The sequence below is a fragment of the Hylaeus volcanicus genome, chromosome 6 (genome assembly GCF_026283585.1).
Source record: "Hylaeus volcanicus isolate JK05 chromosome 6, UHH_iyHylVolc1.0_haploid, whole genome shotgun sequence".
NCBI lineage: Eukaryota > Metazoa > Arthropoda > Insecta > Hymenoptera > Colletidae > Hylaeus > Hylaeus volcanicus.
Window position 1 is genome coordinate 19,439,031 of NC_071981.1, and position 22,091 is coordinate 19,461,121.

Consider the following 22,091-nt stretch of genomic DNA (forward strand, 5'->3'; position numbering starts at 1 on the left):
ATGTCATCGGTGTGTATACATAACAAAATAAGTACTCGATGCATTTTGAAATATATAATTTATTATTAATGACTCAAAATTTCGTTATTAAGTAACACGAAGCTTCATAATAGTTTTGAACTACTATGGAATGATAGATACAATGTTCCATATTGAAAAATATTAACAACGCGACGAAATCACATGGGTACGGCATTGATCCACGCAATTAGAAAATTCTTCAACTAACTTAGAACACATCAAAATTTCATTAGGGTGTTCTTGGTAACACTTAAGTATTTTCACATTACTCTCAAAACATGGTTGTACCTCATCTTCGATATTCATATTCTTTTGATCAACCGAATGTAATTTTGCTGCAGCTTTCTTATATTCATGATCCAGAATGTTGGTCATTTCTGAGTAACGTTTTTCCATACTTTTTAAACGATTTTTCCAATATTGGTTTTGATTTTTAAGTTCTTGTTCCTTCTGCTGCTGCATTTGAAGAGCAGTTAATGTTAATTGTGGGTAATAGTATGTAGGATACTCAGAAGACGATGGTATGTTCCTGTCATGAGGTAGTCTCGAAGACACAACTGTATTAGTAGGTGAGTGTGTCACATCGGTAGGTTTTACTTCATTCACAGGTTCAGAATTACCTTCATTTACTTTTTCATTTATTCGCTCTACAACTGCTTGCGATACCTTGATGACATCTATGTCTTCTTCATTCTCAATTGTAAGCTTACGAGCACTTTGTCCTCCTCCCATTTCAACAATTATCTTACAGGATAATTACCAACAATCTGCACGACCTTATTTATATCGACGATGCAATTCTTTTTCACGGAACCATGTAAATTTATTCTTGTATGTCTCTTGTTGTTTACATTTCCAAAAAACCATACCAATGTTTAAAGTTCTTCATGTCTTTCTTATTAGTAGGTATCAATGAAGAAACAGCACTGATTTGTTTCACGTATGAATTTTTATAGACCTTGTATTACAAATACTGTTAGGCTATGCTTTATGATACATACCCGGTTTCTTATTGAATCTATTTGTACTTACCAATGGCTACTATTAGGTATGGATGTCGCTCTGCTATCCACTAACGCCACCTACCTACTTTGAGTTAACTAAATATCGCATCGAGGAAGTTGTGGGTAATGTGAATTCGATAATGTTACCAACATTGGGGACAATTTTACTACAAACTTGGGCGTTTTACCACCAATGGCGCCACCAGTATTAAAACTATAATAATTGATTCCTGATATTTAAAAAGTTTAATTTCTGTGATAACAATAGTAATAATGAACACTAAGAATTTTATATTCTTACCATTCTTTAAAGTACACTTTATCGATTTTTTTTTTATATCGAAGATCATGAAAATAAAGAGAACTAACGACGTGTATTTAAAATTCAAGAAGAATGCATAATATACAATAAATTAAGTAGAAAAAAAAGATATAGAAAGAGTGTGTATATATATATTAACTAGGTGAATAAATTTTATAGATAACAGTTCATTTTATTTTATAGACGAAATTTGTTTCGTTGAATGTCAGGAGCTTTCTTAATCTTATATAAGTCTTTTAGTAATAGGATTTGATGTAATTTTGTTGTCAAATGGGATTTTAGGAGATACACGAATTCAGAGACAAGGTTCCGTTGCGCAAAGTCACCAGTGTATTATTTATTTGTGTGGCGTGTGTGTCTTATACGCACAATCATATCATAATCCGTAAAGGAAAATTGCGAAGGCGTAGGTCCGGTCTACTCTACCAAGTAGGGACAGCGTGCCTTGTTCACGTAGGCTTTTAAGCGTGATTCGACTTCGACTTGGCCGCTGGTGGATCAGTGATCGGGTACGATTAGACGCGTAAGGATTCGTCTCTGAATCTGCTGGAAGTAATTCGAAGGAGCGAGTCAATGATTACTTAACTTTTCATCCGTTCCAACAACACCGATTTCATTAATTAAAAATGCGAGGAATACGACTGGCATTGTTCGTTGCGGTAAGCTTGCACTGTTTCTAGCCTACTAATTCCACGTTTAACCCTCGAAATAAACAATTATCATAGACGTTGCCTATTTTATTCAACTGATGTTTAACGCACACAGTGTCATCGTGACGACAGTTACTCCGTCATTATCGAAGTCTTATTGCGTTTAAACGGAAGTTTCTGTCATGTATACGTAATTAAAACGTGAAGTATAATGCGTAATGGTACAATCACTTTTACTACGCTGCCTCGTCTATTAGCAAACGTACACCGCATTTGGTATTAAATGGGTTTAATGCACTGTTAGTTTCACTCGAAGTTCAAGTTCAGTCATGCATATACGAGCCAGCATCTCCACGGAGCATGCAACAGTGAGGCATTTCCCATTTAATTTCATCTTATATCCAGTTTACATCTATGTGATATACTAATTATAATTTACTCTATGAATTCCAATCGTTTGACGGAATTTTCATTTTTGTAGATTATATTAGTCTCGACTATTTACAGGTATGTTTTGTCTTGAAATGTTTTCGCGTTGAATGTATCATGTTTGGTACCGATACACGTGGAAAGTTCTTTCGCGTGTAACCGTGCCATTGAAAGTGGTCAGAGAAAAATGATCGACGATCGGTTTGCTGGACCGTGATTCGAACCCGGATCTCTCGTTCGTCGGACAATCAACCAAGTGAATTGTCCATATCGACAATTAGACTTTTCTCTTACTGAGACCAGATCGCGTAATTTTGTTTAATTTGAAGCACGCTTATACTTTCGCCGTTATTCTCAATTGTTCCGTTCGGCAAAATAAAGAGGGCGATAAAATGGCCGAAACAAAGAAATTTCCGAGTTGGCGATAGACATCACCGAGCAGCGGATACTCGCAATGTACGATTTGACGATAAATCATCAACAGGCGGATACACGCAATGTCAGACAACGTGTATCTTCGTTGACTGAGATTACAATTTTTTGATTGCATCTGTTTCCTGGCAATTGTCTCCTACAATTCATGAGAATTTTTCTCAGCGTTGCCTTTTGTTCGCTTTATAAATACATAGCGACTACGGAGGTGTAGAATAAGAAAGCAATTAATGAATTAGTATTCACACGCTTTGTAAAGTATTTCGAAAGAAATTTGAAATTTCGCAATGATCGTTTGTTGTGATAGCTTTGCAATGTTAAAGCTTTAAATCGTATAGAGGAAAATGGGCCGTAAAAGAACAAATATTTCGCATGCGGAATATCTATCAGTAATAAAATCGCTGAATAAGGTCGTAGCGGTATTTTAGTAATTGGCATGATGTCATACCCGTATTTTCATAGCTCCATTTCTATAAGGATTTCCCTGACGTAACTGGAAAATGTCGATGTAGTAACGGTATTTTGTGCTCCCATATACGGTCTCGCGTGAAACACATTTAAATGTTAGCGCGCGTTTCTATCCGCTACTTGAAATTATTTTGGACGTTATCATAGCGCTCCTCGCGAATTGGAATCATATGTATTATTCCACCGCAAATAATGACTTTTTGCTTCCCATTGTTTATACCGATGCGATTCAATCAATTGAATTTGATTGTATACTGAGAGTAATGGCATTGAGATTGCGTTGTGTTCCCTAACGTTACTCTGCATTCTGCAAGGAAATTGCTAATCTACAAGTACGAAAGAAAAGAGTACGCTTCTCATAATAGAGTTCGTATTAAAGTTTCAATCACTTTCGTTCTTTCATTTCGCAGAGTTTTTAAAGCAGCCATGCATCAAATAGCGTGGTTGCACACATCTCATTATGTTTTTTCTGCTAGCATCAAGGAAAGACTGGATCTCATTTTGATGGGAAAAGGCCGAAGGACGTTGAAAGATAAATCATTCGAATTACGTAATTACCTGTAATTACGTTAGGCCTAAACGGAAATTTTATATTTTTAATTGCAACGAATTGGTAGATGGAATTCAGATTTCCAAAATTTTTACATGAAACAGTCTTTGAAAGACCGATTGTACTTCACTTTTTCTTCCGAGGCACAGACTTATAAATCGTTGAAATTTCCTTCGGCAGTAATTGGGTAATGGTAGTTGGTCGTAATAATGTCATTGCTGAAAAACAACAGCAACGAAAGAAGGTCGAGTTGAAACTGGATCTGTGAGAACGGTACATTAGTGTGCGTATAAAAGTTTCACTGTTGACGACGGCGCCTCGTACATATTCACACAGTCGCATTTGTTGAACGTGTACAGTATTCTCGGCTCGTAAAAGTGAAAGCGATGCAAACGAAGGAGAAAATATGATCGTGAAACTCGACCAGCGGATAGCTATAAGAGGATGAATTGGGCTTTCTTACGCGTGATTTGCTTAATGCTTGTCAATTTTCATCGCTGAAGTGTTTGCGAATGAAAGTACTTAAATTCTCCTATGAAAACGTCAGCGCTCGATGTGCTCATAAGATCACAGATTTCTTTTTTTTTTTTTTTTTTTTTGACGCAATGCAAACTTTGAAGAGAAACTAATTTCTTCGTTGCCTTTTGAAAAAGAGATTTTTGCGAGAGCATCGTACGGTTCGACGTCTATTAAAAGTTTTTCATTCTATTTTTAAGCATTGTCAACCACCGAGCTTAACGAAAGCGAACGTTGAGCGGTTGATACGCAAAAGGTTTACAATGTACATTACCATGCAGTCATCACGATGCGTGAAGGTATTTGTAATTAGAGGCAGCACGTTAAAGGAATGCATAACTATAAGTTTCTGTGAGGTAACTTTAAATGTAGAGTGATCATCTGTAATTGCAGATGGGCGCGGTTTCGTCCGTCAGGAAAAACGGTGCGTGCTTCTCGAAGGGGGTAGGGATAAGGCTGGGAAGGAAAGAGCTGAGATCCATGGAATGGTTGACGATACTCTGAAAACACAAAGCATCCACCGGGTTTCAGTTCCCGTATCGCGTCCTCTGTGCTCGCTTCGTTGATAGCCGTGCTGGTGATACACCGTGGTACTCGCATATACTTTTCTTCCCCATTTCCTGCTCTATGAACTTTTATCAAAGTAATATTTAAACAACGATCGCATTGTGTCGCATTTAACGAAATAAAGTGGTTCGTCAAAATCGTCAAATCACAGTTACACATCCTAGGAGTACATTCCGACGAGTTTCGAGCTAGCTTACATATTAAAATAGCGAATATACAGTCGATCACATAAATATTCGTACCCGCTATGTCTATCGAAGAAGTTTGACTAAATTAAATAATAGTTGTGACGTTACGAAACGAATTTTTTATTATAAAAATACATATATGAATAACCTTATACACGTATTTGAAATGAAACAGAAATTTAGTATTTTTCAAGAACCTCCCTTGGCGAGAGTCACCGTTCGAATCCTTCTCGATATACATCGAATATTTAGTGTAACTTGAAAATGTTTTGATGGAACTATGAACCTTGCTTATCGCTTCTCCAATAAGGCCAAGAGAATCCTCTTATTTTTTTCATTCTACTTTATGTATAACGAGCATCGCGTAACGATCAGTTTGAGTTGAAGGATGCATTGCGATTTTCCAGAAGGTATCTGCATGTGCTTTATCCTCTCTCGCGCGACGCTTAAACCGGACTGTGATAAAGAAGAAGAGAAAGAAAGCAGCATGGCGGTGTAATTCTTCTGTACTTGAATATATATCGCGAAGACTATGTTTCTGCGGACATTATGTTGGCTGAATATTTTAACGGTAGGTTTACGTTTGTATTCGTTCAATTGCTGTTTAGAAATGGTTGAAATTGGAGCTCAGTGAACAATTTTATTATTTATGTCTGCAATCTCGTCAAGTATGGTCTATGTCAATGAAAAACTGTTAACGAGAGTAGGATGTAACGTAATTACAGAGCAATAATCGGTGTCCGGTAATTACAGTCCAAGGATTGTTCGCAGTCCAAGCAATGGAGCACCCATTTCGTATTTGAAGAGAGCCTGATGTTTGTGCTCGCGAAGCGTGGAGAACAAAGTGAAAGAATTGTAACACGGTATTTTCTTCTCATCGTTTACATTCATCTCAGTTAACGAGTCTTATCGTACTCTCTATCTTTCCCTTTAATAATGACTGTGAAAACGAACCTACACAGGGGAGAAACATCTTCTAATTCCGGTCGAACATTCCGTAGGACTTTCGTTCACGATGAATCTGCTGTTCGAAAAGTGCATCGTTAGTTTTTCTCAATGGCATGCGACGGAATTAGATTTTTGGTTCAAGGCGGTTCCATAAATAATCTATTACATTTACGTCTGGTAATTGCGGAGGAGGATTTAAGCGTTCTGGAAGATTACATTCGCGGTACTGCATGCATCGATGCCAAACTCACTTTGGAGGTCAGCCGGTACTCATCCTTGGACTTCATTTTAATTTTCGAATGATTAATCGCGCATTGTCGTCACTTGCAGTCAACTGCGTGACTTGATCGCTTTAGAAACTGTTTTGTGTCGTTGATAAGCGCTCGATGACTGAAACTACGAGTTGGTGCTCTCTTATTTGGAAAACGTGTACAGGAACGTATTGCTCCATCGAATGCATGCCGGCCATTTATCGATTACAATAACTTCTAATTAGTATTTCGAACAGGAAGCGTTACAAACCTCTGACAATCGACGCTTTTGTCGAAAGAATGAATAAAAATGACTCATAGAATTTTGTGAAATAGTGTATAAAGAATAGGATATCGGTTATGTCAGCTATGTCGAAAGAGTTACGGTAACACAGAATGCATTATGACACGGAAACAAAGTCGTACAGGACTCTTACTTTTGTATGAACTTGTGCCGCTTTTAACCGTTTAAGAATGGGCGTGGGGAACGAGCCACGCTATACTTTACCGTTACGGAGATAATTGTATATAACTTTGGAACAATAAAATAGGATGAGAAAGGCTTGGATCGAGTTTAAAATAGTCGTTTCTGGATTCTGCATTCCGATCCGCGTGTGTCATACGTCTCCTGTATTTAGTGACATGGTAAAATTCACGATGGAACACAACGACGGTACTTTGTCGAGCGAATCACACGAATAATTAACACTACGCACGGTGCATGTAAATCGAAAGTAACGAAGGTCGTTCTTCCATATAGGAAATGAATACTATCAATGCATACTAAGCGTATCGACGATCGAAATTATTGCTAACGAGTACATGGGGATATTGCAGTTATAAATGGATGCGTTGATTCATCTCGTAATTGCATGTGACTGTAACACGTGATGGTTCATCTGAAACGGAATACCTGAATAATTTGCTATTTTTCAAAGGCACTATACGTGTCACTTTTATTATCGAGACTATTCTTAGATGATTACGTTATCGTCGATTTTGTTTACGTCTGAGACAGTTTCACTCGAATCGATATAAGAACTTTGACATTATACGGAATGTTTCAAGTATTACTACTTTTTTAGGGGATAGATTCCCGCAACCGGTTCGAAACTCGATAATTTCAACACCCTAAAAATGGTAAAAAAAAAGGTCTTGGAATTCCGTTGTTAACGATAAAGGACATTTTGGAAGTTTCCATTTTCAGTAGTTGCTATATTTCCATCGATTTTTCCCTGCAAGCACGGATTAGCTCGTGACAACAATGTGTTAAGGGTAAACGAAACGAGGTAACTCGAGTAAGTAGAATGTGGACGGCGAGCAATTTTTGATCAGACGCAAGCCTCGCGATGGCTGACTAATACGTCTGACCCAGTACGGCTCGCGATTCGTTTCTAAGACTGGATTCCCCACCTTATATGCCTCGGAGATATAGTACATATACCTTAAATACGATAAGTATACGTTGACTTAATACTTTACGAAGTAATCAAAGACAGAGGAATTCCCTTTCAGTCTATACTATAGATTCAATAGTATTGTTTTCAATAGCTTTCGTGTCAACGACCTTTACGTCAGATCTATTTAGCCACGACTGCATTTTCAATTAGGATGTCACATCCGAAGCAGGAGCTGGACCCTTTGATTTCCTAAGACAAGCTGTGGGATCTGTTCGCAATATAGCCGTGAAGTGGTGATTAGTTTACGTTTGAGAGCTAGTTTCTGATGGATTACATCGGCTACCAGATTCTACCTGCGCACTCTAATTGACCTATGTCCTGCTGTGATATATTGAATAATCCCAGAGCTTAGGTGGCATTTCTTGCATTTCTCATCATAGAAGTATTCGGACATGTTTATGGTCGAGGTTGTTGCATTATTTCTGTTGGAGTTCCTTTCAAAAGACGATGTCTACCCATTGTTATCCTTTTAACGCTGATACCATTCTCTGCTAAAAGATTGCGATTTCTGCCAGCTGAGATTGCCGTGGCTTGCATTCCCCTCTTTTCATGGACAAAAGTTCCTAGCGTCTTCCCTTGTTCCTCCTGAACGTAAATCGCGTATCAACCAGTTTTCTCTTTCTTCGTCCCTTGACAGGGTCATCCGCTCTAACGATGACTTTGGGTGGTGGTCAGTCGTAGGCTCAAGACCGGATCGAATCGCTTCGAGTCTGTGACGTCAGACGTCGATCGAATACTATTCAATACCAAGTCTTGAAAGTCATGGTCGGTATCGAGAGTCTTGAATATAGGTATTGAAGTCTCGATCGGTCTTTACAGTCTTTATCGATCTTCTTGTGAATCTATACACGACTAATACATTTTGTAAATGTCCCCATTTATTTATCAATGCGAAACGTGCTAGATTTATCGAGAGTTTGAAGCTCCATCAGGATTTTAAGACTTAGCAAGATCTTAAATACCAATCAAAACTTTCGAATTCGATCGAGGGTTTAAGACGGACCAAAACTTCCAAGATCGGTCAAGACTACGCGACCTATCGAAAGTTTCGACACCTCTGCTATCGAATAATGTCCAGATCGATTCGAATCCCGGCAGTCTCGAAAGTTTCGAATTTCTCGCAAGACGCATATTCGAACGTCCATGGCCAGTAGTGGTAGTCGCGCGTTATTTCATCCTCCAACGCCGTTGGAGATTCTTCGGATCGGTTGAGGTCAAGCCGATTACTCCAAAAGAGTAATGTGAGTTAAGAACAGCACAGTTGTGGATTGCCTTGGCAAGGTTCTGCGACGCAAACTATCTTCTGCCGATCTGATTGAGCCACATACTCGTCGATCGAGACATTTCTTATGCATGCGCGTTGAATAATCTTCGCCTGCATCATCATCTGTTATTCCTATTCCTCGTAGACAGGAATTTCAACTTGAACTAGTTTAAGGAATCAGTTTAAGCTCGTTAGTGCATATATAGAAACTTGACGATGACTGGCGGGGATACAGTGGTTGAATGTTGCCTTGACGATAAACTTGAAATTATCATGATTTTCAAATGTTTGCTACCCGATGATTCACGATGGACTCTCGTTTCAGGTTTCAGTTTTATGCCGAAACGAGGGAAACGCTGACAAAAGTGGCTGGAGCTTCGATCCAAATACACAGTATCACATTCAGACGGATGAGGGTCCCGAAAGGCACTTCCGTTTCCAGACGCTAAACGGACAATACAGAAAGGAGAAGAGGCTAGTGGATGGCACAGTTATCGGAACGGAGGGCTGGCTAGATCCTCTCGGATACCTGCGTCTTAAGGACTACGTAGCCGATAGCAACGGATTTCGAATAGTAAGGTAAAGAAACCGATCAACTGCTATTGACTAACGAGTCTACAACCACTATCATATGTTGGAATTAGATCAAAAATGGTGTACGTGGGTAAAGACAGGCCTATCTATGATGCCATGGCGGAGGCGAAGAGGGTACCTGCTCAGAATGGACTCATCGTGGATCCACCACGACCACCAAATCCTTTCAGGTATCGCGTCAAACTAAAACGACGCTAATACTCCATACATACTTCTAAAATTAGATACATCTGAGAAGTCAATCTAAGCTTAGCATTTGCCGGTAGATACCAGAAAAACAGGCCTCGAGAGCAAAGGGTTAATATCACCTAGATTTTGATGACGTACAAGAACTCGTATTAATAATTCAATGTTTCCGTTGCAGACAATGGAAAGGAAACAACGTGGCTCCTCTGCTTGGGAACGACATAAACTCTAACTATTACGTCAGTACCACTGCCAGTCCCAGAGTGGACGTCACCCCTATATCTAGTTCGAACAATGATTACTACAGCCCAAATCAAAGAAGATTTTCTCCTGGCCAACGAAATTATTACAACGCTCTACAACGACCTCGAGACGGGGCTGGCGCTCCTTACGATCACTCGAACAAGAATCTTCGACTATCGACGCCAGTTTCTCAAAGTGGCTCAGCGGATTACCCTCCATACGATGGAACCCACACTGTCGCCAACGGATTCCAGTATTACCTGAAGAGGCAGTACCACGAGGAGGAACAGGATGCGACAGGAGACAACGTTGGCTCCTTCGGTTACATCGATCCATTTGGCATCAGAAGAGTAATTTATTACAAGACGGATCAAAACAACGGTTTCGTTCATCAGAAGAATAATAAATACGTTGGTTTCGGGGCGACCCCTTACGACCCCTCGTCGACTGGTTTATACAGACAGAGATCAAGAAGATATTCAAAGTCATAAGCTTGTTAAAATTTGTTTTACTCATAGTTGTTAGCAGTAGGTGCCATGTTTGACTATTTTATTATTTATAAGGTTCGGTAATATTTAAAATTTCGCAAATCTAAATAAATACGCGAGCTTTGCGCGAGTAACGCGCACTGTAATCCTATCGAAATAAATTAAGGAACAACGACGGACGGTTAACGAGTCCACCGAATGGGAAGCATGAACGAGGATCCATTTTAGTGTAATTGGACGAAGCTTTTTATCACTATGTTTATTATATTAACGAAACGTATTTTTACACTGTTAAATATATTGCACGCGTAGGTATGTATACTTTACAAGGAAAAGTATTTCATAAATTAAGTGTTGTAATTCTACACACATTTTATACACAATACGTCCATGGTCTATTTCTGTAATAGTCGTAATGTAAGTAATCCCATTTTAAAGTGCTATAGGGTACCACCTGGAATATTTCCGTTGTGTTTAATAGTACAAAAGACTCTGTGAGGAAGAAATTATTCGCTTCAAAGACACGAATATTACGAATAAATATACTTATGTTCAATCGTTGTATCATACATCTGCTGGAAATTTCTCTATAACAACAGTTCTATGATTACTCTATCACGCTAGACCTTCCACAGACGTTCTGAACGATTTTTGCATAATTACTTTAAGAGCAGACCGTCATCCGAAGAAGTCAAGGATGAAACACGTAAATTAGGTCAGCTGTACTCGCTATGGCGTTCAGACCTTTAGGTGTGTTTATCGCAAATCTGTGATTTCAAAATGTAATCAAGAGTATGATCGTATAAGCTGCGGAAATACAAAAAAAAAAAAGTTGCGAAAATTATCCTTTCTTCGAGTGCTTGAAATAATCCCTCGCCGCGCACTTGACTTTGCTATTTAAAATTCTGCTCTAATATTTTACTCTCGTGACACGTCACTCGGCCCTCGCATCTGTGCATATGCAATACACACGCCCACACTTGTGCATGCTCAAAGTCGCCGCTTAAGTACGTACAATGACGCATACACGCATTCCTCTATACCTTATTACCTAATACCGAAGTGGCGCTTTGTTTCGCGGATAGCCTTTCATTCGCAAGTTAACAATACAATTTTTAATTTCGAAATGGCAATCAATTTCTTGGACTATGTTTCATTGAGTCGCTCACTGCACAAATCAATTAACTCCACTTTTTGGAAAATCTTAAATTTTAAGTATCAAAGCATTTGGTATAGCCATAACTTTTTATATTTCATCGCATTTCTCAACTTTTTGCTTTATGGAGTTAATCGACTTGTGTAATAATCGGCTCAAATGTAAGCAGAAGTTGCAGCAATGGTGTTAATAGTCGGTGTATGAACAGAAACCAGTGTTTCCACCAAGGGTCAGAAATGGAACAAATCTACTCCCACGTGGACCGTTATGTAGAACTGTATCCAGAGCATGCTTTCAGGTATCTTCTCTTTTTTAGATCCGGGTCGCGTGAGAGTACTGACCTTACTCAGGTGGGCAGACTGGAAGATAAGCTATGTTACCTAATTAGGAAACTAAAGCGGTTTGGACGTCGAGCAAAGGTAATCCCTTCGTGGCCTGATGAGTTCAGCTATCCCTTGGTTCCTAATTGGATTCTTCATTGATAATGAGCTAAAGGTACCGATATTCGACATTGCACCGTTAGTTGACTTTGTCAAGGAATTCTTGAATCGTTCAACTTTGGTAACCGCGAACGTTTAAATCCATTGATACTGTATTTTTATTTCGTTTTAAAAAATAGAGGGAACTCGAGCATCGATTACATATTTTCTTCGTCCGAATAAAATACCTTCGCTGGATGGATATTATTTCGCGATTAAAAAAGTTTTGAAAATCCGGATCTAGACATCGATCGTTGATAAATAAATCTTCCTCTGACTAGAAGTTTCGCCTGTCCTCCGAAGCGCCACGGTCAGAACAGTCGAGACATTTACCAACTGTCGAGAAATCTTAACGCTCATGCGCACACGGAGCATCACAGTATACCTGAGAAATAGTTGCCTTCGTAATACTGTGCAATCTATAGTGCACATCACTTCAATACAGTTGTTGCATAAACGAAACAAGTCCCACGAGTTAGATTTCAGTCAGTTAGATTCCATACAATGTATAATACAAATGAAGACAACTGTAGTGTTGTCGAATAAATTTCCCGTCATCCCGCTACGCATTCAAAAATTCAAATATTTCAAATTCAAATATTCTATCGAATTATCGCAAATTATATACTAAACATTGTTTTTTTCATTCTGGTATGCAAGATAAATTCAATGCGAATGTACCTCTTTCGGAGTTTAACAAGCAACACAGGATGAACTTGTTTTTCATTGCAAAACATGTTAAAAATATTCTTCATTGACTTGGAGGTAATTAAAAGAAAACGAAACTGTGCCATCGGTGTTACGCACCATATCGTAAAAATGATATGAAGACATAAGCACCACGTACATATGTACAAATATGTGCATGCATCTTATGTAATGTCATTAGGCATCGTGCAAGTTTTTCTCACCGTTTCATTACATTCGTTTGTGTGTGCTCTACAGACCATCGACTTACAGTAATGATAATGCGCATCCAAATATGGAAAGTGTTATCATATTACAATTTACGGTGAGAGCGTTCAGAAATCGATGCAAACCACGGGCTGAAACTCTTCCAGAAATAACCGATTCGAAATGTTACATAAGGGTTCTTGACGAAATGGTTACGAGGGACCGAAGGAATCTCGGTTATGGTCACAAAAGGTTCTCCTACGCATCGGTTCGCTGTTATGAACGTCGATTGTAGATGCCACCATCTTGAATATCTTTCAGTTACCTGGAAATAATAGAAATTTATCAATAAAATATCATTGGAAATATTGATAATATTATAAAAAAGTTAATATCTGTTTCACATGATATCATCATGACAAAAAGGGTACAATTTGGATGCAATTGCGAAACATTTTTCAATCGGTTTAGTAGTATTGTTACATCCCTACAAAAAGGGATGAAAAGAAGCGATCGTTTATGTCATAGAAATTCAATGTGTAATACAGTGTATAGATGTAGATATTTGTAACAAACTTCGCGGAATATCTTTGGAGGTCCATCAATCGTTGGGTGGGGATAAAGTGAGAGTCAGTATAAAAGGAGAATTCTCCACTTTCATGGGGTCAGACACGATTGGATTCAATTGCTATCTCCTTCTTTTGTACGACTGCTTCCATTATCAAGATGAAGTGTATCGTAAGTAATTGTTGTGTTCTTTCATATATATATATCTACTCTTATTTGTTGTAGTCGTCCCATTCATATTTTTATGTTATTCGTTATACAATGCTTTTCGCCATCTCAGTTCTCGTAAAAGATTTGTTCGGTACATTATTTCGCGCGTGCAACATCGAGTTAACGTTTTTATATTGAATTTTATAGAGATTCGTTGCGAAAATGAAACGAGACTTAATTACTGTAAAATTATTTTGTCTTCGTAAGTGAATATTTTTAAATAATTGTGGTTAGAGAGATTTAAAGTAGAATTTCTCTTATACTACTTTCTGTTTTATTTAATTTCTTACCTATGCAGTGAACGATAATTAAACGAAATGGCGAGTAAACCGAAAGCAGTGAAAAATAATCAAGATAATTGGAATTGTAAATTGTAAGCAATAGAGTTGCTTACGATTGAAATAAATAGTATAAAAGTGTTTGAGAGTATACACGTCGATAGTGGGTAACATGATTTTGCACTGAATCCTAAAGCTTTTAGAATGCTAAAGGCACTAACACATTTACATATTAGATGTATCCAATATTTTATGCACAGTTGAAGTAACATTGCGTGCTCACATATTTATGCACAATATATTCTTAAATCTGTGGTAGTTACATACGATGAAAAAATACATAGGAATGATATGATAATATGAAAGATGATAAAAATGTAATAATATTTCTCGATGGTATAAGTCAAAACAAAAGGACTGCACCTGAAATAATTTTTTGCTATAAATCTCTGCAGTTACACCATTGTACATCCTTGAAAACGAAAGCTTTTTGTCGATAATCGGAGCGGAAATCGAATTCAGATTGCAAAACAGGGATGGCTCGTAAACAATTATAATATTACAACATAGGTGGCACGAAGTAAAACAAGGCAAAGTAAATCAACGAGTTCGCAAACTCGTCGTAGGTCAGGAGTAAATGACCCGCGCTGGCATTTGCTTCTTACTTTCACTCATCTCACTGACTCCGTATCGAAGGATGCTACGGTGAAGAAGCGGTAGATAAATCTTCTATCGCATCGCATTAAAATTCGGTCTCTCCCCACAGGAATTTATCCATTCAATTCTCCGGCAGCTTGCATCACCCGACCACCTTTGAATTAAATGTTTCTCCTAAGCAGACGTTTTATTGTGGTAGATCCTGGCTATAGTCTTGGGATTAGCAGCGGCACAAGACTCGAATTACCATGGTCGTAACAGTTACCACGATAATGATAAGCCAAATCCTCCGAGCGACGAAAGGAAACCCCTGATTACAACACCGATTCCGATTTTACACTGGAACAAACAACAGGAACACGATGGAACGTACAAGACGAGGTATAATTTCTTGACTAATTATTATTAGTTCACTATACAATATTATAATAATAGCTGGACGCACTCTCATTTGCATTGCATTTAATTTTTACGTCGGTATTCTTTAATTTTACCACGTATTTCGCGAAGAAGATTGAAAGCAATCTGGAACAGTTAATTTCTTCACGGTTAATTAATCTCGTTACAAGTGACACGATTGAAGTGGATGCTACGAGAATTATTTTGTAATTAGTAATAAATAGTTTGTGCAATTAGAACGTAATACATTCATTTCCGAAGTACGAAAGAAAATCCCTCGAGGTTTCTTTCGCGATCTTCGCATGAATTGATTTTATTGGGTCCCCAGTCAGGACACATTTATGTAATAGAGCAGCGTTTCCCAAAATGAGATCTGCCAGTAAATTGGCGGAGGCCTGCAAAAGAAAACATTTTATACGGTAGAATAAAGAAATTCTTTTCTAGCATAAGTTTATTCTGTGTAATCGCTAATAAAGTTTACCTGGACGTACGATGTCCCCTCGGAAGAGACATCCGAGTGCAAAAAGTTAAATACGTTCATTAGAAAATTTCAATCTAGGTGAAATAGAACGCCCTTACAAAGTCCACCGATCCTACGAGCTCTAGCGTCTAGCTGGGCTGCCAATCAGCAATCCGCGAAAAGGTTAAAGTAAAGGGAAAAAATCCACCGTGAAGGTGTTAATTGGGATGCCCTACCGTGGTTTCATCTGAATAAATATCGCCATAAATCTGATATGAATAAATTATTCGTAGTTACGAAACGGGAAATAACATTATCGCCGAGGAGAGTGGTTACATCAAGAAGGTAGGCGAAGGCGAGGAACAAGGAGAAGCTTTGGTCCAACAAGGAAGCTACTCATACATGAGTCCCGATGGCCAGCTGATCAGCATTCATTACACAGCTGACGAGACTGGCTTTCACGCGACCGGTGATCACATTCCCACGCCACCGCCAGTCAGTGAGGAGATTCAGAAAGGCCTCGACCTCATCTATGCCGGCATTCGTCAGCAGGAGGTACGTCCCACGACTTTTTCTTTCTCTTCATTCCGCGATTCTTCCTTTCTCCTGCTGCGTTTCCTTCTACGTACGTGCCCTTTTCCCGTCCTCTTCCTCTTTGGCGCGTTCGCTACCACTTGCTTGGAACACCGTTTGCTACAAACGTTCGTAGTACCGTCGAGACGATTGACCTTAAGTAACTATGTAAACCTACCAACCAATCTTAATTCAATTTGTCGGCGAAGTGTTTGAAGAAAGATACGATACTAAAAGATCTCGCAGAAATCTCGTGTCCGTGTCAACGTTTACATGAAACCAGCTTGGTGTTTAACGAGTTAAATAAGTCAACTAAATATTCTCAGCGAGTATGATACACAGTTCTTATTTTATGTTCTCGTATGTACATAAAGTAGAAACCCGTGTCGTGCATATGTACGGGATAGCAAACGTGTCAACTATTCGGTCCTCGCTTTCTTTTCCTTTATTTTCTTGCAAATACACACTGTTTTCTCTTGCGATCTTTCTTTTTTTAAGCGTGTGATTTCTAGTCGAAACCATTAACTTTCGATTAATTCTATGTTGACCGTTTGTGGACGATATGACATGTTCGTAATGGTGTAAAATGAAAACTAAATTAAATTGCTTCCTTACTTTGTTGCTCGTGGTGGTAAAATTAGATATGCGAGATTTAGAAAGGTGTCTAATACTGTCTCGATGATATCTAGGAGTAAAAGTAATCGCAGAGATAACGTACTCTTGGAGGAATAACTTTGTACAATAATGCGGATTTTCTTTGGTAAATTACACTAATCATGTTCGAATGAACTCGTGATCGTGTTCCAGGAGGCAGACGCACGCGAAGCAGCGCAAAAAACACCCCAGCAGCCTTTCAATCAGCAAGTCGATCGACAAAACAACAATTACGAGAGAAAGTTCCGGAAATGAGGTGTACGAGAAATGAGAATCTTGTTGACAGACGTTCGATGTGTACTATCTTTTGAGAATTAATAATGAAGTCGTTAAATTAAGAGTAGTATAATGGAATAAATTTATATATATTTAATTTTCATTATATACAGTTGTAAATTATGTGGCATGTTAATTCCCCTTCTAACGACAACGATTCCTCTTCGTTTATGAGAAGAATTTAATTTCAAGTGGTCTTGAAATAACAGTTGATTAGGACCTTCGAAATAAGTCGCGAGAGTTGAAGGAAGATAGAAAATCAGGAAGACAAACCTGTTTCGTCGAGTTGCAACGTCGTGGAAGATGATTCATTAACATGTGCATTGTGGGACCAATGTACCAGGTGGAATGTAACTGAAAAAGAAAAGTTATTAGCGTTTACGTTCCCTCGACATGTAACGATGTTATCGGTAAAAACAATAAAATTGAACAAAACCTGTTGTTGTACGTCGTATTATCCTCCATTGGAGTCACGGGAGGATAGTAAGAGGGCCTGTCGCTCCATGGTTTTTCCACTGGACTTGCAACATCTACCGGCTGATAGCTCAGTTGCATGGTAGTATCCGCTAACATTGGAACGCTTGGTGAACTGTATCTGCGTATTGGAGCGTACGATTGAACGGGTGTCAACGATTTGCAATTGGGTATATAAGACAGCCTGTGAGTCGTGCAACCTGTAATTAATAAAAATAAACAAACTACACGATTCTCCATTTTATCGTAACAATCCTATCGTAACATACAATCCATGCAGGCATTCGCAGTGATAAGGTTGTTTTCGGGACGAATCTCCTGTTCTACTGGTATATTCTTCCACGTGTAATCGTGTTTTTGAGTAGTCACCTCCTGCATAGGTCCTCCTCCCAACATTTGCTTGCTACATGGTGTAATCGCTGTTTCTGGTTTCACGCACCAATTTCCCAAGAAACTCATCTGAGATAAATATTAGGTTGATGCAAATAGAATTGCGGGTTTCACATTGTCACGTTATCGTTTAAAATTTTAATAAATTTTTAAATAAATATTGACATTGTATATAATCATTTTGAATTTGCTCTTTATTTTGATTACAAATATTATATGATTATATACAATGCCAATAGTTATTTAACAATTTATTAAAATTTCAAACAGTAAAGTTTGACAACGCGAATTTACTCTCTGGTTATATTTTTTGTTTCTTACTCGATTAACGGTATCATAAGCTGCAGGACAAGGCGAAAAGAGGATGTTGTTAGGTTGTCGAATGGGATCTCGCTTGCCGCCTTCGGAGCCGAAGTAACTGAGTCGATAAGTGGTGTTATTATCAGAACAGCAGCCAGCGTTTAATAAATTATCATTTTCCTGATTTCTAATGGGTTGACGTATCTCCTCGCAATGTGGCCAATAGCTCAATTTGTAAGTTGTGCAGCCGTCCAGTGGCTCCACGGGCGGTATGTATTCTCTCTTTGTGTACCACGGCTGTTCAGCCTAGAAAACATGATGAACTACCTAAATAATCGCTCGGTACTTTAACGATTCATCGAAATTACCTTCGTAGCTCCATCATTCGGCCAGTAACTAAGTCTGTAAGTCGTGCAGTCGTCCATTGGAATGTCTGGTCTAGCATATTTCCTTATAGGGGCATAAGATGTAGCAGGCAAGTGACAAGCAGATGGATAGTAACTCAATCTATATGTGGTATCGTCTACAAAATTGACGATATATTAGTCGAGAATTATCTCCTCTTCTTTTATCTCTTCTCACCAGCTAATCGCGCTGCTGGACAGTACAAGTTTTGCTGCGCTTTGAAAGCTTGAACTGGTTCCATGGATTTCCACGTATAGTCATGCTTTTGAGTAGTAACGTCTTGTATAGGACCTCTGCCGAGCCATTGTTTCGAACACGGCGTGATAGGTTGCTCGGGTGTGATGCACCAATTACCAAAGTAACTGTCCTGAAACAAACGGACGTTATCCGTTCCTTGAAAAGGTAATCAAGCCTCAGAAATTGAAAAATGAATCATCTTCAACCTTATATTCCTAGGAAATAAATTACTGTCACCACCTTATACGTTGTTTTGTCAGATATTTCACCCTCGCCAGTAGTCAACCAATTTTGTAGTCGAATAGGTTCCACGGTTGAGGTAGGGCATTCCCAATACGAGAGTTGGTATGTTGTGTTCTTATCCATCGGTATATTCGATTTCCAGTAGTACTGAAATGACATTTATTGAGAAATTCAAGTACTCTTTATATACATGTTGTACATGATGTCCTTACTTACACGAATGGGAGCAAAAGACTTTGGTACCTTTGGTTGCACATATTTCTGAAAAAACCAGTTATAGTAACGATATTGTGCAACGTACTCGTAGACAATGGGAGATACTCACAAGGCATGGACTTTGAGGTGTGCAACAACAACAACAATTGCAACTTTCATCGTGATCTAACTGAAAAACACGGAATTATTCTACTTGCAATGAAGCTATAAATATTTAAATATTACTCAACTTACTCGAAGTTTGTTTTTCGCTTCGATAACGGACTGTGGTTGTGTACGCGCAGGTCTACAATATATAATAACAAAGCATAGATTTATTGGTGTAAAAGAATTTAAAAAAAAAAAAAAAAAAAAATAGAAATTAGAGGTTAGAAATAATGAAAATTGTAATTTATATTACTGCGGGAGCTCACGGATCAAAAGTACAAATCTGCATGATGGTACCAGTTCTTTGCAAGCGAAACGATATAATTTCACAAAATTACAGAGTGAAATTTAAACTAACATTATTAGCCATAAAAATCTGTAAATGCTATCAAAAGTAAATTAACAAAAACATCATATTTGTCACGAAGCAACTTCATCAAGATTTATATGGTACCACAGAAGGCTATGGAATAGTAATTTCAATTCGAGAATACTAGAATTTAATTTTTTGCCTATTTCGATGGATGTATTTATTTATACAAATTATGTGGTTAATGTTTCATACTATTATCAGCTAGAAAATGTTGCAATTAATATCGCTGCATTCTGCGAAAAAATCAAGTCTTAAACATTGCTGTTTACGGTTGCAGGTAGCTACTATTGGATTCATTTGGCGCGCGTAGTATGCCATAATTAGCAGTGACACTATCGTAACTAGAATTGGGCCAGGACGCCAGCCTCTGTTAAATTCCAGCAGAATAACCGGATTGTTCGTTATGCGTAATCATTCTCGTAAAATTAACGAGAAACTTACATGCCCTTGTCAGACAATGAGAAACTATATTCGTACATGAAAGTACATACGTGTAATAGTTATAATTAATACAATTAATTCAAAGTAAAATGCGTTAACTTTGGAACATTCGATTCCAATGATTGTACACTTATTGTATATTCTATTATAAAAACTTTTAAATAAGTTTCTGATTCGATCACGGTATTATTTATTTGGACAGAAGCGACATTTGGAAGTTTGAATTTGAAAGTTCAAAGATAGATGGCGCGATCAATATCAATATATCAACGTTGTGGCTACATTTTTTTAAATAATTGGACATATAGACACTTTTGCAATGTTTAAATTTAACGTACATTAATTTAATTTATTTATAATTTATAATTTATGTAAAATTTATATTTTCTTAGCCATGAACAGGATGCTATAAAGGGACCAGTACTGCCACCTGCAGGAGGCAGGTCCAAGGTTCCAAGATTCAAGATGGACAAACGTGACTCTCTCCGTCTTCGAGTGAACATAATACCAATTTTGACGCAGATACACCTCCAAAGAAACGATTTAAGGGATCCAGATTGGATTAATGTATGTAAAGTCTGAAAAGTATTACATTGAAATTTCACCAGCTGAGTTGATCGTAAACGTAATACAGGGTGTCCCAAAAATGTTGGAGGTGCTTGAAAGGGGTGGTTCGGGAGGTGATTTGAAACAACTTTTTCCTTTGCAAAAATGTCGGATGGCGTTTCGTTAAGTAGATATTAATAAAAAAACCCGACCAATCAGAGTCCAATGATAATCCAAATTATGTGTATACGTGTTTATTAAAGTTGAAAACAATTCATCGAAAGATAGACTAATACTTTCCGCACCTGTTTCCACAGACTTTCCACAGAATTCAGTGCTTAATACTGCGTCCATGGACCTTCACTTTTCTCATCAATTTCGATTAGAACATTCACGATGTCCTGGTGAATTAGCATCGTCGAGATCATTGCTTTCTCCGATGAGTCCATCCGATTGCTAGATTTAGTTATAATTCTTACTGTTAGTAGCGTTGCAATCTTACCCCGTCCTGAGTCGATAACGTTGAATACGACACTCGAATGGTAACAAACACTGCATTCTGAGCATGAAGTAGTTACCATGCATGGCAATGTGCGATTTCAAGTCGTTTCTAGACAAACGATATAGATTTCTCCACCGTCGATTAGGATAGTTAATCATTTATCATTTCTTAAATCCTCCGTACGATTGTCTTGCTAATGTATGCAATTTAACAATACTCAGCCAAGAGATAAGACGTTCCGTAAAGTAAATATACAATTTTAATTAAACTAGCTGTTGCAATTAGACCCACTGTCTCGATAGAAGACCGTACGATTTCTTCTAATTGTTATCAAATAGAGTGCAGAAGCAATTAAGTTAAGGGAGCGGTGCTAGCGAATAGAATGTCAACATTTTGCAAAATCGATTTCAAGAAACTACTTGTTATCTGGGTTGGAAATCGCTTAAACGCTTTCATTAACAAATGTTCTTGAAGTTCGTTCCGTAGATTGGGGCATTAAAATTAACTGCGTGAAAGCGAAGTTTCCAATTGAAATTTCTTTTAATAAATTCTACCCGGGTTTAATTAAAACATGGGCTACTTTTTCTCAACGCTGGATTCGTTCGAAATTCTGGAAAATGGAGGACTGTTCAA

General features: G+C 38.1%; 4 protein-coding genes and 2 long non-coding RNA genes across 10 annotated transcripts; 3 read left to right on the forward strand and 3 right to left on the reverse strand.

The window, feature by feature from the left end:
- Positions 1-43: 43 nt before the first annotated feature.
- Positions 44-1,072, reverse strand: LOC128878114 (MICOS complex subunit MIC19-like). The gene has a single exon (XM_054126018.1). The coding sequence runs from the start codon at positions 751-753 to the stop codon at positions 163-165; it is 591 nt and encodes a 196-aa protein (XP_053981993.1). The 5' UTR covers positions 754-1,072; the 3' UTR covers positions 44-162.
- Positions 1,073-1,841: 769 nt separating this feature from the next.
- LOC128878111 (uncharacterized) lies at positions 1,842-11,137 on the forward strand. 2 transcript variants are annotated; one of them, XM_054126014.1, is made up of 5 exons: positions 4,144-4,982; positions 5,555-5,718; positions 9,396-9,649; positions 9,715-9,834; positions 10,029-11,137. In XM_054126014.1, exons 2-5 carry the CDS (start codon positions 5,680-5,682, stop codon positions 10,582-10,584), a joined length of 969 nt encoding a protein of 322 aa, XP_053981989.1. In that variant the 5' UTR covers positions 4,144-4,982; positions 5,555-5,679; the 3' UTR covers positions 10,585-11,137. The 2 variants fall into 2 exon arrangements, with proteins under 2 accessions (XP_053981990.1, XP_053981989.1); XM_054126015.1 differs by lacking the exons at positions 4,144-4,982; positions 5,555-5,718 and adding an exon at positions 1,842-2,006.
- Positions 11,138-11,275: 138 nt separating this feature from the next.
- On the forward strand, positions 11,276-17,197 carry LOC128878112 (endocuticle structural glycoprotein SgAbd-2). Of its 2 annotated transcripts, none has more exons than XM_054126016.1 (4): positions 11,276-12,232; positions 15,022-15,203; positions 15,975-16,236; positions 17,062-17,197. In XM_054126016.1, exons 1-4 carry the CDS (start codon positions 12,176-12,178, stop codon positions 17,161-17,163), a joined length of 603 nt encoding a protein of 200 aa, XP_053981991.1. In that variant the 5' UTR covers positions 11,276-12,175; the 3' UTR covers positions 17,164-17,197. The 2 variants fall into 2 exon arrangements, with proteins under 2 accessions (XP_053981991.1, XP_053981992.1); XM_054126017.1 differs by lacking the exon at positions 11,276-12,232 and adding an exon at positions 13,474-13,848.
- On the reverse strand, positions 13,114-15,156 carry LOC128878115 (uncharacterized). Its single transcript, XR_008457344.1, has 2 exons — positions 14,831-15,156; positions 13,114-13,435 (listed from the first exon to the last, which is right to left on the reverse strand). It is a non-coding gene; the product is annotated as an uncharacterized LOC128878115 (long non-coding RNA).
- On the reverse strand, positions 16,324-20,446 carry LOC128878108 (stabilizer of axonemal microtubules 1-like). Of its 3 annotated transcripts, none has more exons than XM_054126011.1 (12): positions 19,863-20,446; positions 19,684-19,735; positions 19,559-19,618; positions 19,450-19,494; positions 19,231-19,380; positions 18,931-19,120; positions 18,717-18,871; positions 18,370-18,654; positions 17,928-18,117; positions 17,621-17,858; positions 17,458-17,538; positions 16,324-16,374 (listed from the first exon to the last, which is right to left on the reverse strand). In XM_054126011.1, exons 1-11 carry the CDS (start codon positions 19,883-19,885, stop codon positions 17,496-17,498), a joined length of 1,431 nt encoding a protein of 476 aa, XP_053981986.1. In that variant the 5' UTR covers positions 19,886-20,446; the 3' UTR covers positions 16,324-16,374; positions 17,458-17,495. The 3 variants fall into 3 exon arrangements, with proteins under 3 accessions (XP_053981986.1, XP_053981985.1, XP_053981987.1); XM_054126010.1 differs by lacking the exon at positions 16,324-16,374 and adding an exon at positions 17,279-17,380; XM_054126012.1 differs by lacking the exon at positions 16,324-16,374 and having other exon boundaries at positions 17,401-17,538; positions 19,559-19,735; positions 19,850-20,443.
- A 414-nt stretch (positions 20,447-20,860) lies between these two features.
- On the forward strand, positions 20,861-21,122 carry LOC128878116 (uncharacterized). Its single transcript, XR_008457345.1, has 2 exons — positions 20,861-20,977; positions 21,045-21,122. It is a non-coding gene; the product is annotated as an uncharacterized LOC128878116 (long non-coding RNA).
- Positions 21,123-22,091: the final 969 nt, after the last annotated feature.

Bases quoted from the DNA above. Each gene is read 5' to 3' on its own strand.
- LOC128878114 (XM_054126018.1), bottom strand. From the start codon at position 753: ATGGGAGGAGGACAAAGTGCTCGTAAGCTTACAATTGAGAATGAAGAA.
- LOC128878111 (XM_054126014.1), top strand. From the start codon at position 5,680: ATGTTTCTGCGGACATTATGTTGGCTGAATATTTTAACG. The intron at 5,719-9,395 runs GTAGGTTTACGT...CTCTCGTTTCAG, and splicing joins GTTGGCTGAATATTTTAACG to GTTTCAGTTTTATGCCGAAA. The intron at 9,835-10,028 runs GTATCGCGTCAA...TTTCCGTTGCAG, and splicing joins CGACCACCAAATCCTTTCAG to ACAATGGAAAGGAAACAACG.
- LOC128878112 (XM_054126016.1), top strand. From the start codon at position 12,176: ATGAGTTCAGCTATCCCTTGGTTCCTAATTGGATTCTTCATTGATAAT. The intron at 15,204-15,974 runs GTATAATTTCTT...AATTATTCGTAG, and splicing joins GATGGAACGTACAAGACGAG to TTACGAAACGGGAAATAACA. The intron at 16,237-17,061 runs GTACGTCCCACG...ATCGTGTTCCAG, and splicing joins CCGGCATTCGTCAGCAGGAG to GAGGCAGACGCACGCGAAGC.
- LOC128878108 (XM_054126011.1), bottom strand. From the start codon at position 19,885: ATGCAGATTTGTACTTTTGATCC. The intron at 19,736-19,862 runs GTGAGCTCCCGC...TATATATTGTAG, and splicing joins CAGATTTGTACTTTTGATCC to ACCTGCGCGTACACAACCAC. The intron at 18,655-18,716 runs GTAATTTCGATG...CATGTTTTCTAG, and splicing joins CGAATGATGGAGCTACGAAG to GCTGAACAGCCGTGGTACAC.